This window comes from Rhinolophus sinicus, chromosome 3 (assembly GCF_057876585.1).
Source record: "Rhinolophus sinicus isolate RSI-liver-muscle chromosome 3, RSI-T2T, whole genome shotgun sequence".
Classification (NCBI taxonomy): Eukaryota; Metazoa; Chordata; class Mammalia; order Chiroptera; family Rhinolophidae; genus Rhinolophus; species Rhinolophus sinicus.
In genome coordinates, this window is record NC_142503.1 from 197,329,635 (window position 1) to 197,347,880 (window position 18,246).

At 46.1% G+C, this 18,246-nt stretch overlaps 1 protein-coding gene across 4 annotated transcripts in view; it reads right to left on the reverse strand.

The window, feature by feature from the left end:
- SETD3 (SET domain containing 3, actin N3(tau)-histidine methyltransferase) overlaps positions 1 to 18,246 on the reverse strand; it is a 61,467-nt gene that overhangs the window by 42,552 nt on the left and 669 nt on the right. Inside the window, exons 1-7 of one of the 4 annotated variants that reach the window (XM_019751575.3) lie at positions 18,023 to 18,190; positions 8,708 to 8,734; positions 8,482 to 8,591; positions 6,636 to 6,728; positions 5,298 to 5,446; positions 3,310 to 3,382; positions 2,748 to 3,004 (exon numbers count right to left, since the gene is read on the reverse strand). In XM_019751575.3, the coding sequence (XP_019607134.2) occupies positions 2,748 to 3,004; positions 3,310 to 3,382; positions 5,298 to 5,446; positions 6,636 to 6,728; positions 8,482 to 8,584 (675 nt within the window). In that variant the 5' untranslated portion in view covers positions 8,585 to 8,591; positions 8,708 to 8,734; positions 18,023 to 18,190. Of the gene's footprint in view, positions 1 to 2,747; positions 3,005 to 3,309; positions 3,383 to 5,297; positions 5,447 to 6,635; positions 6,729 to 8,481; positions 8,592 to 8,707; positions 8,735 to 18,022; positions 18,191 to 18,246 lie in introns of those variants that run through there. The other 3 variants (XM_074326951.2, XM_019751574.3, XM_074326952.2) reach the window with 3 other exon arrangements.

Genomic DNA, 18,246 nt, shown 5'->3' on the forward strand with positions numbered 1-18,246 from the left:
GAAGTTCCTCCAGCCTCTCATCGACATTATAATGAACTGACACTGAACCAAAGGGTGTTATTCCAGGACCTGGGGGGATGTTCTCCAAATTCCTTGCATCTGAGGCTTCTGGTGACATATGATCATCTGCTGAACACCTAAAGGACAGACTGTATGTTGAACGTCTCAAGAAGGATACAGTGTAAATACAATGAAAAAACATAGACAACCGTACAGCACAAGTCCATGAAGACCAGCAGAGGCTCGGAAAAACTGTTTTAAATGAACTTGGAAAAGCAAGTTAAAGACAGAAAGTAATATGAACAAACAAGTAGTCTCACTAAAAGGTCCTTGACCAAGGAAACATGCTGGAAGGAAAGAACACAGGAAATCATTTTTCTAGCTTTTAGGCAACAACAACCAGAGCAAGAGAAAGAGAAACATTAAAATAAAAAATGCAATGCAGTAAAATCTACCGAAAGGAATTTATAATTACCGGAAATCAGTCCTAGTGCTACTTTTCTCTTAGAATAAAAATCCTAAAGCCTGAAAACAAGTAAGCTGCGAGGCTGGATGGACCCTGACGCTTGCATGCACTTGGGATCCCCACCAGACACAGGGACCCAAAACACGCTTGCTGTCACACCACGGGTGCTCCAGGAGACAGTGGCCAAGAGACCCTCACTCCAGCCGTCAGCTCAGAAGAATAATGGGCTTCAGTTCAGATGCACAGCTTGGTGCGGACCCTGGAAAGATGATTTTAAATGGGAAGTCACAACTGAAAACAGCGAACTGAGTTCTGGAATTTGGCCCCGCTCCCCTCAAATGGTATGCAAGTATCTGTGATATAGGACACACTTGCTTTTATTTCTCTGGGAAAACGGTTCCCCTGACCCTGAAAAAGGTTAAGAGCCACAATGCAAAAAAAAAAAAAGAATCAAACTGGGGGCAGGTCACTGTAATGAAAATGTTAAATATGAACTGACATAATAGACTCTCTCTCCCCCGAGCAATAATGCCTTGATGCAGTGACCTCCTAACAGAGCAGAGGCCCGTCGGATGCTGGAAAAGCATGAGAGATACATGGTGTGGTACCACGGGGAGAAAACGCGGCTCTGATAAAAGGCAGCAGTACGATGCTAACACTCGTGTTTACTCAGGGTTGGTACTGAAACTTCTGGAAGCAACGTGAACACTCGCAAAGCAGAACAGCAGCTAGACTCAGAATATGACGTTCTGAAAGGGAAGTTTTGCTGAAGTCCGTGTTTCTTTGTCCTGAGCCCTCACGCACGAGTCTTCGACTCCACAGCACACACCTTCCTGGTGGTCACACGGCACATCTCATGGTGAAACTAAATCACTCATTAGGAACTTTTCTACGAAAGCTCACTATGATGTATTTTCAGTTGGTAATGATTCCCTTCTGCCACCTGTTTCTACCACTGTTAGGTGCCGGTCCCGTTTTCTCTGTCACTGACCACACCCACACTGACCATGGTCGGGTCACAGCTGAGCTGTTCCCACTAAAATAGGGGTTCCCCAGTGTACCCAGTGGCATGTGGGGTCACAGGAGAGATGGGGCCGTTTACCTACAGTGCCAATCAGACTTGACAGAATGTCATTTAACAAGATTTTAAAACTAGAGCAAACATAAACATTTGCATGAATTTTTAAGATTTATAAACATGAGACCAAAAACCAACAACAACAGCAACAAAAACATGAGACTTTGAAGCCATTCTGAGCTTGTGGTTGGTCACTTTGGGTTTAGTCCCTAGTCTTGCAGGAACAGTCTCCACTAGCCTCGGCCACTAGGAGTTTCTTAGAAGAAAAGGTGAAGAAATGCTAACATAAGGTACTGCAGGGATGGGGGAGAAGCGACTAAAAACAACAAAAAACAAAACAAGTGAACAACAGGGCCTGAAGGATCGAAACACAAAACGGGAACATAAACCGAGCGTCTCTATAACGAGGCCTACTGTACAGACGGTCTCACGTAGGTCAACTCCTTTCCTCCGCTCAGCAGCCCTGCGTGTCAGACGCTGCATTATCCCATTTTACAGACACGAGAATGAAAGCAGAGATTGCCCAAAAGGACAGCGCTCCACAAGGAGCCGCAGGGACTCAAACCTGGCAGGCCGGCCCCAGAGCCCGCCCTCTCCACTGCCACCACTCTGCCTGGCCAAGGTGACTTCGGCCACGATGCCCTCGTTTTCACAGGAAGTTGTGCTCCTATCGGCCACGGGCTCCGAGGCCTCATTCACAACCTTAGAGAGATTTTTATACACCACTTCTACTTAGAACAAATTAAAATGGACTAATATACAGCATACTTTAAAAAACAAATCAGCATTATAATTAGTGAATTAATTGTCAACATTTTACTGCTAATATGTATGAAGAACACACAAACAGAGCTTCAGTTTCTTGGAAAATTTATGCACAAAGCACTTTTTTGTATTAGATACATTTTGTGGCTTTTAAATTTTCATTGTATTTTGCTTTCGGAAAAACTTAGTGCCTTTCATAATTTAGGAACAATTGCTGCCTATATTAACACGGACCCTGATGAAATCAATATAGTCAAACCATATTTCAGTGATATTGCTGTGAAAATGGAAACAATGGACTAAAACACATTTTCGTGTGAAAAGCAAAATGTTGCAGCATGCTTTCTAAGATGTCAAGTGAACACCTATGTAATCAATTTCCTTTCCCCCCCCACCCGCCCTGTCAGGCAGACCGTCAGGAAGCAGCCAGCGGCTCACCTGGATGACTTTGTAGAAGTAGGCATACTGCCGAGCCGTGTTCTTATACTGGCTGAAGACGTCGTGGATGGCTTGTGTGGACTGAAGGTACCGAACTTCGTCTTCCCCAAAGTAGAGAGGGGTATCGTACTCGCTGGGGAGGGTCTGAATGTAGGGCTGCCAGAAAGAGTTAGGATCGGCGCGCTCACACAGCAGATGAAAGGCCAGTGTGATATTTCCCATGGCTTGAAGAATTCGGTCTTGAGAATACAAGGGCCCTGAAGTAACCCAGAAGTTAACAGCGTAAGTTCCACCAACATCTTTCAAAAGTGTGCATTCGAAATACATATTAAAATTATAGAAATACCCAAAAAGTCTTGTAACACATAGAGTAACATGCATCTTTGTTTGGACACTCTTCTACTATGTCAGATGACAAGCATGGAAAACACTTAATGTGGATTCAGGGGAGTATTTCGCTAGTTGAGAAAACAACCAAATATGGTCCTTAGCACCACAAAATGACATTTTACGTGTTTCTGTCATTTTCACTTGGCTTTGAACAGTCAGAAATTATTCTCACCCAAAACTGAATTTTTAGCAGATTCAACAGTCATTAGCAATTTCCGTGGAACCCATAAAAATAACTCTTCTGCCTAGAAGGAAAAAAAAACAAGAAAACAGTAGAATCATCAAAACGTATTACAGTCTTCAATCCAACAGTGTCTATGGTCAGAAAGCCCACGACAGGTGAAACACAACTTAAGGCTGCAGGTAAGTACTTCATTTTAATTACCAAATATATTTTAAATGTAAGCACTTACGATGTGGTTAAGTGAGTGGAAGCTGGTTTAAAATCCTGTTTACAGTAGAAAAGCTATACATACTGAGAGAGAATCAAAAAAGGGACTTTCAACTGTAATTTGAAGCAACTATAACTTGGGGCGGAGCACAAAGGTGTTTATTTTATTCTCTGCTGCACTTATATTTTTAAGCGCTAAAAAACAGAACAAAATGTCTACCTCCAACAGAACCCTACCCCGTCCATGTCAGCTGCTCCGCCTGCTACTGCGTGTTTGAAGCTAGGGGAACAGTCCTTCCTCTCCACACTTGTCTTTAAAAACAGTTCCCAGCAAAAGCACAAGCCCCTAAGACAGACTTTGGTTTACTCATTTTTTTTCCCCAAAGTATTATCTCCTATTTTGGCAACAGGAGAGGCTTTTCCTCAGCGTGTTCTGTATGTGTATTTATACTGCTTCTAGTACCTTGATTGTGGTGATGGTACCACGGGTGTATCATGTTTAAACTCATCAAATATATATATTAAATATGTGCGATTTTTGACGTATCAGCAATCGTCAATAAAGCTTAAAAAAGCCCGTGCACGCAGTGAAGACAAACCCCCGCTGGGACGGCTGGGGCAGTGTGCACGCTGATGACGCCACCCATCTGATGCAAGGGCAGAACGTGTGACCGCTCATTTCCTCTGGCCTTTTACCAACGTCTATCTACTATCTGATTGTTTCTGTGTGTCTTGTCCCTTACTATAGGTTATAAGCATCACGCAGGAAGAGACCCTGGATTTCTTTTGGAAGCCAGGCATAAGAACAAGCAAGGTACTGCTGACAGACTAGATATTTAGAAGGTATCTAATAAACCAGTGTATGGTTTGTCAGTATACCTACAACCTGGCCGAAAACATTGCTGAAGTCTAAGAGGACCTATTAAGTTAACACCCATTTCCTCCACCCAGGTTCTGAAGCAACTCAGAGAGATACAAGATGACAACAGATGGTCACCCGGAATACCACCTACTGAACCCCAGAATTAGACTCTCCCACCTGGTTACAGGCAGCACTGGAGCCCCACAGGCCTCCCCATGTGTGACCTGCCCCTGGAAAACTCAGAGGGTGCAGAGGACACAGCACAATGAATGCACATAGGCAGCCAGATCCCACCGAGAAAGGGGCCAACCCCAATCATCAAACAGATTAAGTTCCGCCTTCTTTCTAGGAGAGGCACAGTGAGAGGCTGAGAGAGGCTGCTGCTCCCTCCATCTTGAAGGAAGGACCAGAGCGGAGAAAAAGCATTTGTCCTTCAGCAGATGTGTATTTTTCTTCCTTTCCTTTGGTTTGTCTCTCAGCAGCGGTGCCTCCATCCAAGAGACTGGTAGAATCGTCAAGCAAACCAGCCTCCAGCGTACCCCACCCCACATCCCGTCCACCGCAGGCCCTGGGTGCGCTCCCTGCAAACCACCTGAGCCCACATCCTGTCTGCATTTAAATCTCAGAATTCTGTGAGGCGCATTCTGTCGTCGCCTAACAGAGGCCCAGACATGGGAAGTGCCGGCCCCCAGCACAGCTCCCGAGGAGGACGAGCTGGGAGAGGCTGCCCGGAACACGGGCTCTACCAGGAGGCTGCCGGGCGGGAGAGCGAGCGCTGGTGGCACGCTGCCTCCCTGCCGACAGGTGCACTAGCCCAAGGCATCGGTCTCCACGTCCTGTGCCTCCTCCACGACACCCCAGTCCAGACACACAGACCGGCGGCCAGACCAACAGGCTATACACTCACCTTGATATCTCTTGTTGCTCTCAAGCCAAAGCCTTCTTCTTTGAAGCTAACCATTTCAAAACCCTCGACAGAAGCTCCATTTTCAGATGCCCATTTCATTAGGTCAGGAAAGTAATCTTCTCTTTTTCCATCGAAAGTAACAGACAAACCTGTATCAATCCGAGTTTCAGGAAATAAGAGCTGCTTTTAGGACATGTATCATTCACGCAACTCTCAGGAAATAAAGCATAGCGCGTAACTGACATAGGAAATACCAGTAACACTCCAATCTTGAAAAAAACCAAAACGAATCACCAGCTAGCCGCAGCACATCTCCTATCGAGTGATGGGAAAGACAGACCTTGCGCTTCACTTACTGAGAACGAGCGAGATCTCTAACTTTAGCATAAGTTGTAGTCAACGGTCTGTGCTCAGGAGACACTGAGGATACACAAAACTTTTCAGCCCCATTTTTGATGAGGCAGGATTAGCAGTCTCCATTTAGTGCCAATAAACACATCATAAAGGAGCCTGTCACCATCTGGGGCTTGAGACCATCTAACCAAAGGCTGCATGACTGTAGATGTTTGTGGGAAAGCAATAAAGCTACTACTTCAGGGAGCAAATAAAAAACAAACCCTCCTCTGACTCACTTTCCTGACAATACATAAACAGGAGTCTAAGAAGGTTTTCCTCCTCCTTGTAAGCACAGGCTCCTTATTATGTTTCCCCTGCACCTTCCTCGTGGCCCTGAAGGACTGGTGCCCTTGCTTTCTGTGCATTACAGAACAAAAACAATAGGTATGCTGAACAGGCTGTTTCAGCTGACACTTGGCCCCCTTGCCAGCGTGGCCGAGAATCATTCCGACATCTACTGAATACACCCGTAAAAACAGCTCGGAAATAAAAGTACATCTCTTATTTAATCAAAATATGTTTCAGTTCATTGTAAACCTCGGCGACACATTAAGCAATCAGTAAATACTTGTGTGTTGACCACACACAGCACTATGGACTGACCTCAAACCCTAAAGGGAACACAGTATGGAGAAACAGATTTAAGTAACTATTTCCTAAAATAAGGATAAGGAAAAGGCATATCATTTTAGCCCCCAGAAACAAGCATTTCCCCTCCACAGAGCTCAACACTGTTACCCCTTGCAAAGCAGGCGGCCTCTCAGCAACGGGTGGGCTCCCGAGAAGTGCCCAGGGCAATCTCTCCCAGCCTGGCAGCCCCTTCCCCAACCTTGCAGAGGCATGAAAGACACTGAGAGCGTGACTACTCCCAAAACCTTTCTGACTTATGATGAGTCTCGACATGATTTTCTTAAACTAGGATTGGCATTCTAGAAAACGTACCTTTCTGTTTTTTCCGTATTTTCTCCACCAGAGACCGGATCTGCACATACTCTTCCCATTCCTTTCCCGGGCCAGGGGCAGGACTACTGCATTCTGTAACATAAAAGCCACGCACACATTTCTTTCAGCTCAACCTGCTAGTCTTCAGAAGAAAGAGGATTTGGGTTTTGTTGTTGCCGTTGGTTTAAAGGACAAAGATACTATAGCCATGATGAGAAACGTGAGAAGTGCAAGTCAGCTATACTTTTCAAGCTATAAACCCTCCGAAACTATTCAAATGCCACGTGCTCAACTGCTGCCCCAGTACCTGGTGTGAACACCCAGCTTATATTTACTTCCTTCCTGCTGCTCTGATACACCGTCCTTAGATCATACTTGCAAACAGGAAAACCTAAAAAGCTATGCTAACCTGCAAAATACTGCCCTGAAAACTCTTGTAGATGGTAAGAGACGGGAACATTGAAAGTCAATGTTTATTTCTAGTTAAACCTGTAACAATGGCTAAGAGAACCATCAATTTGGATATGAGGACAATTAGTCAACAAACATTCCACATCCATGTGTAAGGCACTATATTAAGCCCTCTGGGGGAGTCACAAAAAGAGACAGCAGGGTCAGTGCTAAGAAAGCAGCGGGGATTCTGCTGTAGGCCAGGACCACAGGCAACACCTGAGACTGGTGTTTGGGAGGCTGCACTCGGGGCACCCGGCCTGCAGCAGCTCTTCCCTTTGAAACAGCTACCAGTTTAGAGAGAGAGCCCTTCCCACGCTCCGCTAAACCTCCTGGCCCGCTCTGCTGTCCGGAACGGAGTCTCCGTGGTGTGTAATCAGTAATGACCAGGCAGATGCTGACTCATAAGTACAACATTAAGGCCGACCAGTCTTACTTCATTCTTCCATCAACAAACACTGACTGAGGCCCTGGAATATGCGGAGAGGAGCCTGTCCTAAAGCTGCTGGTCTAGTGGGGAGGCAGGTGGTAAGCGGTCAGTGCGTCAGGGCTCTGTGGGGACCCACAGCGCTCTTGCAGGAGGGGGACGTGAGGGTCCAGGGGCAGTGGGATACTCAAGGGGGGACATGACCCGGACTCGCTGCTGCCTGCTTGTCAGGGAGAGAAAGCTACACTTGTATTGGGGCTTAGACTCACAGAATCTAAACATAAAGAGCAAAGAAAATGAGACCAGTGTAGTTAGTAGTTAATAGAGTGACTACAGCTAAATTTAAAACATGCACAGCACCAGTAAAAAACAAGTTACCAGTTTATGCTACCTTTCCAAAGCAAGAGATTTCCTTTCCTTGAACCAAGAACACCTAACTCCAGCAGGTGAAAACTGGCCAACTCTTACTGAACCACTAATGATGAGGCTGAGCCAGCCTAGTAAGGGAGCGCTGGCTTCCAGGTCTGCCCCCCTGGGGCTCGACATCCCAGAACACACCTTCATGTGCCGTAGCTCACGTGGCCCTCGTGACACTCCCGAGATGAGTCTTTATTTACTGGTATGAACACTGAGACTCAGAGTGGGGAAGTAACTTCCGAGGCCACATTGCTAACAAGTGGATGAGCCTGTCCGTGTCCCCCGTGCCCAGGGAAGCCCCTGCCGTGGCGCCTGCGCTATGGGCGCTTTACATTCAGTATCACATACAGGCCTCGTTCAGTCACGCGGCCCTGACAGTGGCGCGGAAGCTCCGCGTGCAGATGAGCACGCCGCAGTGGAAGAGGTTCCGTAACCTGCCCAGCTCACAGGCTCACTTCACGCCTCACCACATGGGTGACTGTCCCACGCAGCACTGAGGACACAGGAGCCAAAAGGTACGTGCCCCATGGGAAGGCCGAGAGCGCGACTTACTCTGCAGCAGCTCACTAGCCAGGTTCAAGGTTTCCTTCGGTGACACACTTGCTGTAGCACCGGTGCCTGACTTTTGCGTTTTCACTCGACTCTTCTTACCCATTTTCTGACTACAGAGAAGAGGAAGAAAAGACAAAGAGAAGTTCACATTACATTTCCAAAGAACAAAATCAAGTAATAAAAGGTGGCACCACAGTGGCTTAGCCTTAAGATGCTAAGAACTTACCTCACAGGTGCTATATCCTGAAGTTTCCTTCCAAAAAGAGAAAAAAATGTGTAACAAATATTAGCATTTGGAGGCTCTCAAACGAAAAAAAATCTGCTTTGTAGTCTCTGGAAGAAACTGTTTCTTTTCACCTACAGAAACTATAATAGAAGCAAATTTTACTCTAGAACTTCTTTCAAATTACACAGATTTTGTTGTGTATACTAAAATGTTTATTCCCCGATACTACAGAGAAAAAAGTTAAGTATACATACATGTATCGAAAACTGTCCTCTGGGCACAGAAACAGATACACCTGTATTCTCCACGCTTTGCTTTAAAAAGATCATTTCCCTGGACATGTTAGAGCTCAAAGAAACTTCAGAGAGAGGTCACCTAACTCCTTCATTTTGTTCCACGGAAAATTCACAGTCCCGCGCCCAGAGTTTCACTGGAGTCCGTGGCAGACCACAGACTTGAATGAGGTCTCCCAGTACCTCCCAATCTGGTACTTCAACCACCCACAAGTCCTGTAAGGTCTAACATATAAGCAACGACCAGAACATTCCACAAACAGATGAGACAGTGGGACAGGAGGCACCAGTGGCTCTTCTCTGCATCTCAGGCCCCTCCGTGTCTCCCAAGGGCACTTCTGTGGAGGGCCACTGAACTTGACCTAAAAGTCACGAAAACTAGCCATAAGTGTGGAAAGAAGGGCTCTGATCACACTCCCAAGTGTGTGTCGCCTGCAGAAACCCGCCTCCGGTGAGGGGCTCGCCTGGCTCTCCCTGCGGCCCTGGGGGCCAGACCTGCTGTGTGTTAGGTGCTCAGCAACCCTGAGGAGGCCCTCCAAAAGCCTTCCCTCTTCGCAGCAGCAAAGCAGGGGTAAGTGTATTCCACGGAAAGGGAAGAGCGATGGCCAACACGTGGCTGGAAGCCCTGTGGGCACCATGACCGGGGCACAGGCATCTATCTGTGTGCTGCTCTCGCTGGTCAGACATGGTCCCGCCGCCACACCCACAGAGGCCCCCGGTGACGGCAGCTGCTTCAGGGGGCTTAGCTGTGACTTGGCCAGAAGCCCACAGCTTCCAACCTGAAATCCTGTATCGCGTCCGGCACACAGGCAGGCTGTAAGCGCAGGAGACTCACTGAAACAAGCTCTCTGGTCCATGCCTGGGACCATGCCCAGGGACCTTGCTAGCGGCTGCAGGAGACATGCAGGAGCCGAGCGAAGGAGAGGCCTGGCCTCAGAGATGAGGAGGTAGGGAAGCAAGACTCAGCAAGGAGAGTTCCTCAAATCAGGAAGGCAACTGAACAGGGAGGGGCAAGAAGGATGACTAAATTTTAAGACTCAGTTTGAGAAGGTGGGAGAATCCAGTAAGAATGGTTTCCTAAATTCAACCTCCTTCAGCCTTTTTCAGCTAACAAGAGTTCCCCTACATCAGGGGTGTCAAAACTGCGGCCCACGGGCCAACTGCGGCCCGCAATCCATTGTTAATTGGACCGCAGCGAATTCCAAAAATATATTTAGTTTACTTAAATAAACCAGGTGAGACAATACGTACTTCACTTCGAGTGAGTGGCCCGGCTATTTGTGTATTTTACTGCATAAGGCCCTTGGTGAAAAACGTTGAAAAAAGTTTGGACACCCCTGCCCTACATTATGGATTTGAATTGAAATAACTACCTACACTTTTCATTTATGATTCAAAAATCGGTTACACACAATGAATCATTTTCATTGTGATTTCAGCTGTATCTGGGGCTAGATTCCCAGTTTCAACAAACGAAACAGTCAAGTAGACATCTCGTACATCCACAGGGCTCTCAGGGGGAAAAGCTCCCTGTTAGAAATTCACCAAGTTCCTACAAAGACCAGACATTTATCTCCAGTATTTATTGCAAACATGTATATTAGAAAAATATAAAGATGTGCTAAATTAAGTGTGTGTACACACTCCCACACTCAAGTGAAATTTCAAATACTAGCCAGAAGATACAATGCTAAATAAAAGTTCTCCCAAAGTTTAGATTGAAATCAGGTATAATTTACAAATTTTTATTGAATTATCTAGAAAGAATAAAAAAGATTTATACAACACTTAAGACAAAAGAAAATACGTAGAGGGCGGCTGGGTGGCTCAGTTGGTTAGAGCGCGAGCTCTCAACAACAAGGTTGCCGGTTCAATTCCCACATGGGATGGTGGGCTGCGCCCCCTGCAACTAAGATTGAAAACGGCAACTGGACTTGGAGCTGAGCTGCGCCCTCCACAACTAGATTGGAGCTGATGGGCCCTGGAGAAACACACTGTTCCCCAATATTCCCCAATTAAAAAAATAATTAAAAAAAGAAAATATGTAGAAAAGCAACAGAGGACTGACAGACAAACGGATTCTACGAACAATCATAGTTATAGCTGTTCAAAGGGGCATCTGTAAGATGGAGCAGCGCGCCAGGAGTTTCACACACAGCTACTTTTCTTAATCAAGATAGTTTAACAATGTACAGAATCCTCAAAATGTGGCTCTTTAAAACACCATAAACTATTTAGCAAGTCCACCAACAACTTCTCTACCTGATAGGTAAAATGAGCTTCAGAAGACAGTAAAGTAAATGCATACTCAACTATCTAAATTGCTGACTAATATGCAAGTGGCATCTGTAATCAACAACCACTTCGGACCAACCCAGTGATGCTTCTACACATCATCTCTGTGGTGGGACAAACAGGTCCCAGAAATAAGAGTAAGTGCACGTCGGGACCTTGGCTGACGGCGGGGGTGGTGGTCAGAGAGGGTGCTGGATGGACGGTCGACCCATTTTTACGTAGTTCACACATACTGAACAGACTGAGCTGGAATTCAGCTGCGTGAGCATTTCTTTTTTTTCCAAAAAGTCTGAGTGGAAACGATGTATATTTGTATTTTTCTTCAGTTGCCTTCAACTAAATCCAACTAGAATAAACATTTTTGATGATACTTATTTGGCAATTTATCCGGGAAAGCTTAGCTCAAACCCAGCATCTGCTTTTCAATGTAGCCCACTTTACAGCTGGGTTGACTGAAGGAGAAAATGGCCCCGTGGCTGCCTCCTACCTCAGGCGCCCGGCTGCAGAACGCACTTGAAGGGAGTGTGAGAGGCTGCCTGGTCTTTGTGTAGGAAGAAAAGAATCTCACGAAAATACTTTGCAGGCCACTGGGATCGGATTACTACGCTCCGAATTAAAATACAAGTTATGGGATGATGGCTCAGGAAAATGAAAGCACTCCCAAACTGCAAAGTATTAACTGTGCTGATGTCTCTCCTGCAGAACCGGAAAGGCACACACAGCCTGCGTCGCACGGCACCCAGCTAACGGAAACCATAGCGTGCATCAGACATGTGCTCTTTCTCTGCAGACGAGCAGGGCCTCGCAGTAGGGTCAAGCCATCCTAACTTACACCAGGTAAAGCGGCCAACTAGCACCCATCACTCCAATCTATCAAAGGAGGTCCTGATGTGTCACAACTCTAAAGGACCCAGAAGTCAAGGCAAGCAGGCAGGCCGGAAGCTGGAATTCACTTCAACTCAGGAGCTTCTTAAGTAGGAGGATGAACATGGACCTATAAATGGCATGTAAGTAAAATTTCAATCTTTACACAGAACAATTTGGGCTGTCATACAGATAGATATAGATATACATGTACACAAACTTGAGGTTTTTAAAAAACAGATGTTTCTTGCTTTCTACAATGCTTTTTTGCTATTTTTCCACTAATTTACACCATAATTTTAGAGGTGCTTAAACTATTTCTGATTGACTCCTCAAGACATAATAGTTTGAGTTTTAAACTGCTATTGAATTAAGTTGCAAATATACTTAAATTAAAATGAGCCTCCTATTTAAAGGGAGTTGCAAAAAAAACCTCTCATAAAGCAAAGAATAATTTGGTATCAGGAATGATCATTTCCTATTGTATCTTTCTAACAGAAGAAAGAAAAAACGATAAGTGTGAAGGAACAGCTGTAATGTGTCCAATTACCTTGAAACCACCCACAGTCCTCCCATAAAGGATTCTAGATTGTAGAATTGTGGAATTTCAGGTTTAGGAGAGACCTTTGGGGTTACCTGTGTTAACTCTCAACCCCACACGTTTAAAATAATGACATCTAATGTTACGTAGCAGCCATGGCTGTTAAAGTGCTTTGCGATCCACTATTCATTCGTCCGAAAACCCTGTGCGAGAGGCAGGGCTATGTCATCCCTGGTACCAACGACACCACCTGAGGCTTGCTGCTGCCAAATGGCAGAGGCTGGAACAACCCAAAAGTTCTGAGGGTGCACCTCTGCTCCCCAACACACCGCACTGCGGCCCCGAGCTGCTGCTCCATCACTTAAGTTCATCATCCACCATGACCTGTCTCAAGTCTGCCTTTAAAAGAGAAAACAACCCTTCAAATTTTTGAACACAGCTTCCTGTGCCCCCCCCCCCCCGCCCCCAGTCTTTCCTTCTCCAGACCTAACATGCTCCTCACAAGGTACTTCTCAAAAATGGACAAAACCACTTCGGTACATTACACTTCAGTGAATTTTTTTTCGAAGTCAACAAAACCCTTCAGATGTGCTCTGAGAGGGACCACTGCCTTCCTGGAACTCAATTCAAGGAGGTTTCAGTAATAATATACCTAAGATTGCACTCGCTTTTCTACAAGCCAAGTGCACAAGTGAAGCCATTCGCGCAGTCAGCGCACACGCTCCCCTAGCCTTCAGGGTCAGACGGTAGTCACCTGGAACCTTCCTCACATACACTGACCTGCAGCAAGACAGACATGCTGGAGCAAACGGAGTGTGTGACCCGAAACACAGTTCCTCATGCTAACCATCGTGCTGTTTGCTTCTAGGCTACTGCAGCTATGCGATCCCTGCCAGTGTGCCATGGCGGGTCCCCAGCATGGCTGTCTTCATCATAGTGGCATCATTCGGGAATTTACTACATCAGGAGCTGAGGGAAGCATTTTACACCACAGACAGACATTATTTATGCCCACTTTGCAGATGAGAAAGCTGAAGTTTGGAGGTTAATTAATTTTATGCAAGATGATAGATAGTTGGAGGCAGAGCCTCCCCAGCACAGCTTGATGGCAAACTTGACTGATACTCAATAGATTTCATGGACTCACAGCTCAAAACCAACCCATCCATGAAGGCTCTGAAGGTCTGTTGTCACCTCGGAAGTTCAAAACAACAGTATTCCCTCAAGTAGTAAAACATACGACGTGAAGGTTTTCTCTCTGGTCTTTAAAAAGTACAGAGCCATTTTGCCGGCCTTGTCCAAATACACAGGAGTGGCCTCCGCTTCAGTGTGGGACATGATCAAAACTTTCAAATTAGCTTCCGCCCGGTCCCACACACCCCACACCCATCTTTGAAATAGGACATCCTCTTGTCCTGGATCACAAAACTGCAGAAACCACTTAGTTGACCATGACCTGTAGCAATACTAAAGCATTACAATCAAATGAAAAACTTTATTAGTCATTAGTCAATGTTATGGTAAAAGCAACTAACGAGTATGTTTCAACACGAAGCCTTACTTTCTCTTAACTGTGCTTAACAGAAAACTACTGATATTGAAGTCATGCCTCACTGAGCTTGACACCTTAAACCACTTAGTCACAGAAGTTTTTGAGACCTTTTATGTTCTAATGAATTGTATCCTAAAAAAGATGGAAAGTGAGATGCAGGATCGTAGATAGGTAATAAGCCTAACATAGTGCATATTTATTAAACGTTCTATGTAGACTCCTGATTATCTACATACTCTAGACAATTCTTTACTCTTTCTGAAAAACGCTGACAGAGTTTCTTCCTGCTCTGTCCCTCTGTCCCCCATGACTGAGCCTGGGCATGTGAAACGTTACAATCCCACTTTGCTTGGTAAACAGTACCACTCAGATCCCTGTCAAAATCTGAACTCGAGTCGGTCTTCTCTTCTATTGTCGGCCGTGAGTGGCTGGACTTACCTTGATTATCAATTAATTTCAACTTGGAAAGGACCTGAGTAAGAAAGAATTTCAAAGTTTTAACTTTAGGATATGACTTTTATCATCATTTGGAGTCATTTTTCTTCCAAACTTATTTCAGTTGAAAATTGTCAATTTCAGTTGAAAATTGCCTGTGTTTGTACCTCTTGTCTTACCATCTGTTTATTTCCAAAACCTGGAGAAAACTCCCCACCTAGAAATGGAGTCTACACAGCTAATCTCTGGCTTGAGTTACTAGGTGAATTAAACGAGAAAAAGCAAGACTTCTAACTTTCCAATTGTACTAATTAAGCTTTTTAAGACAACTAAGTGACTTGAAAAAGAAACAAAAAACAAGTCTCAATTCGTTTATAATAGAAAAATATAGTGTGCATATTAATAGTGTGTTAGAAAGTTATTTTTACTTTATGTAAATTTACATTATGTAAATTAATTATATCTGCAGATAAAAACACTTGATTGACATCTCCAACTTTATGAATCGGAAAGTGAGATGATAAAAGGAAATCCAATGTACAGAAGTCAATTTTGCCAAGGAAGGTACACCTGTAAACACAACAAAAGTGAAACCTAGAAAAATTTAAAAGCAAGAACTCCTTAGTCCTCTTAACTGGCTAAATATGACTCAGAATGAACAGATATCCAAGATAAACACTGCTACGACTATAGCAAGAGAAAAAGGTTGCACACAGCAAATCAAAATATTGGCCTCAATTAGAATGCTAGCTAATTGAAAAAATAACTGGCCACAAGCAACTTCCAAAATAACATAATAAAGATATATTCACTCTTCTGTTAAAAATGTTTAATGCCATAGTAATAAATGACTGCTATTCCGGAGGGGAAAGGGAGGCAGCAAAATCTAGGCCCCATTCCCAGGATTTAGGTCCAAGGAGAGGAAACACACTTGAAACTCTTCCTCCCCACGCCCCAACAGAAGCACCACGCACAGTAGCCAGGGGCAGACAAACCAGTTTCTAAAGATAAAAACCCTCCCAGTGAAAGATAGTCATCAAACCACACAAAAAAAGACACACTATTATTAGTTACATTTCTAAAAGCTACTTCAGATTAGTGATAAGAAAAAAGGAGAGTATGTAATTGAAACGTTTTAAGAGACTTGGAAAGCCTCAAACTAAACTGACATCTACTTAAAAACAATGTAGAGTAACCCTGAGCTAGGAGGTAAGATTTTTACTCGTACTGTCACCAAAATTCCACACAGCACAAACTAGGTACCTGGTTTTCATTGATTTCAATAATTACCTACTAAATATTTACTACAAGCAAGCCTCTGTTGTACTAATGTTGATACTGTCCTCCTGCTGCCATCTCCTTTGTCCTTCTCTTCTAATATGAGAGCATCAAGTTTTAAGGAGGCCATTGTGACCTGTTATCAGAGCTTTCAAAATAAAGACAGTTGAACTTCAGAATGGAAAAAATCTGCAGAAAGGCCTCTAGTTTTCTCCTTTTCCAGTGGCCTCTAAAGCAAAGGTTTACTTATCATTTAAAACATGGCTTAAATGTTCACCACCAGGAAGAGAGGCTCAGTAAGTGTCCCTTTCTTATTGACAATCTTACTGCACCCCTATTGACAGAATTGAACAGAAACTTTCATTCCTACAGCACATGCGGACATCAAAGTTTTAACTATCAACTCCAACCTCATTCGCATTCCAGGAGAAAAGCACTGAGAGATGTTAGCATGCTGGAGATGAGAAGCAGCAACCATTTCCCTGGCTGAGACTGGAGTTTCATTTCAGATATGAACCCACAATGTTGAACACACAGAGAGAAAGGAGCGCAGACAGGAAGGGGCAGCAGAAGGCTAAAGCCAAGGTTATTCGGGGTCCCAATAAAGAGGTTGTTCTGCAGCTGTTCGAGAAACTGGCGTTACAAACTACTTTCTTGGGCCAGAGAAAAACTCCTTAAATTGCTGGAACTTTACCAAAATATCAATCACAGCAGCCCCTGGGACTCATTTGGTAAGGCAGGACTTGCAAGCACCGTAGCCTCTACAGACACAATACACCATGGTTCAAGCAAGTCTTGCCAAGTTTTAACCGTGGAGAGGAAAGCTGTGATTATTTTGCTATATTCTTGAGGTAAATGCATTCCCTTAAAATAGTAAGGGAAACCTCTTAGAGGCTAATGGTTAGGTCAGTTTTGAAACACCAGTGGGGTCATTTTTTTAAGAATAAAAATGGAGTAGGGAGAAGTATCATTTATATACGACAAAATTCACACTTTTCTGGGTCCAGTTCTAAGTTTTGACACAGGCGTATAGCTGTGTAACCACCACTACAACCAAACCACCTTCAGGTCCATTGTCAAAACGTTAACTCTTCCAAGGCTCCTAGTAAAAGCAAAATTAAACTGTCAATATACTTTATAAATTTATTTTTGCTTTTGAAACATCACACGTTTGCTTTTGAAACATTTGGAAAAGCAAAACAATACCCTTCAAGTGACCCTAAGTGTGTCAACACACCGCGGGGGTGAGGCCCCCCGCAGCAAGTGGCGCCCGACAGTAATCCTCTCCTTTCCCCAAGCGGCAATCGGAGAGGCAGAGCTGCGTCGCCAGGCTGGAGCCACGAGGAGAAAGAGTTTAATGCCGGAATGACAAACTCCAAAGCACTGAATTCTTCTCCCTAGTAGGGCACGAAGCGTGTGGAAGATGGCCAGGGCGCGTGGGAAGAAAGATGACCTATTTTCAACGACTGTTTTCATAACTGGAAAGTGAGAGAAGCAGGGGCTAGTCCGCGGGCACCCCGGCGGGCACCTCAGATTTGGAGAGAGGAACATAAAGCCACACACAGCCTTCACCCAAGCCGCGGGGTGACGACGGGAAGAAGGAAGGAAGCGAGAGCGCGCGAGCCGGCCGCACGCTGAGCCGAGCCTACGAGCGCCAGGGAAAGGGGCCCGGGCCCCACCCGGTGGACAACGAGGGGCCCGGCGCTCCCTGCACCTGCCACCACCTTGGGCGGCGGGCGGAGCGGGGACCGGAGCGTTGGGCTCCAGAACAACACGCGGGGCAGCGGCGAGTTCGCCCCCGTCCCGGCAGGGCCGGAGGGCAAAGGCCAAGCGGCACCCTCCGACCCCACCGGGTCGCCCATACCCAGCCCTCCCCTCCGGGCCCCAGGGCGCCACCGCCTAGCACACCCCGGGCCCGAAGCGGCCAGCGGAGCGCGGGCCGGACCTCGGCCGAGGGATGCCGGCCAGGACTGGGGGCAGTCTCTCAGCGCTCGGGAACGACGGCGCGAATCTGCCCCGCGGGCCGCTCGCGCGGAGGGACCACCGCCAGCACTCACCTGCCCGCTGGTCCCTTCGCGCAGCCGCAGCGGCACCACACTCCCGGCCAGACCCACCGTCTGCTTCAACCAAGCCCCAGGCAGCGGCGGCGGCGGCGGCTGCGGCCGGACGGGAGGGGCGGGACCGCGGCCTGAGACGGCCCGCCGCCGCGGCCCAACCCGGCTCCGCCCGCCCCCGGGCCCCGCCCCCGGGCCGCCGCCGCCGCCGCCGCCCATTGGCCTCC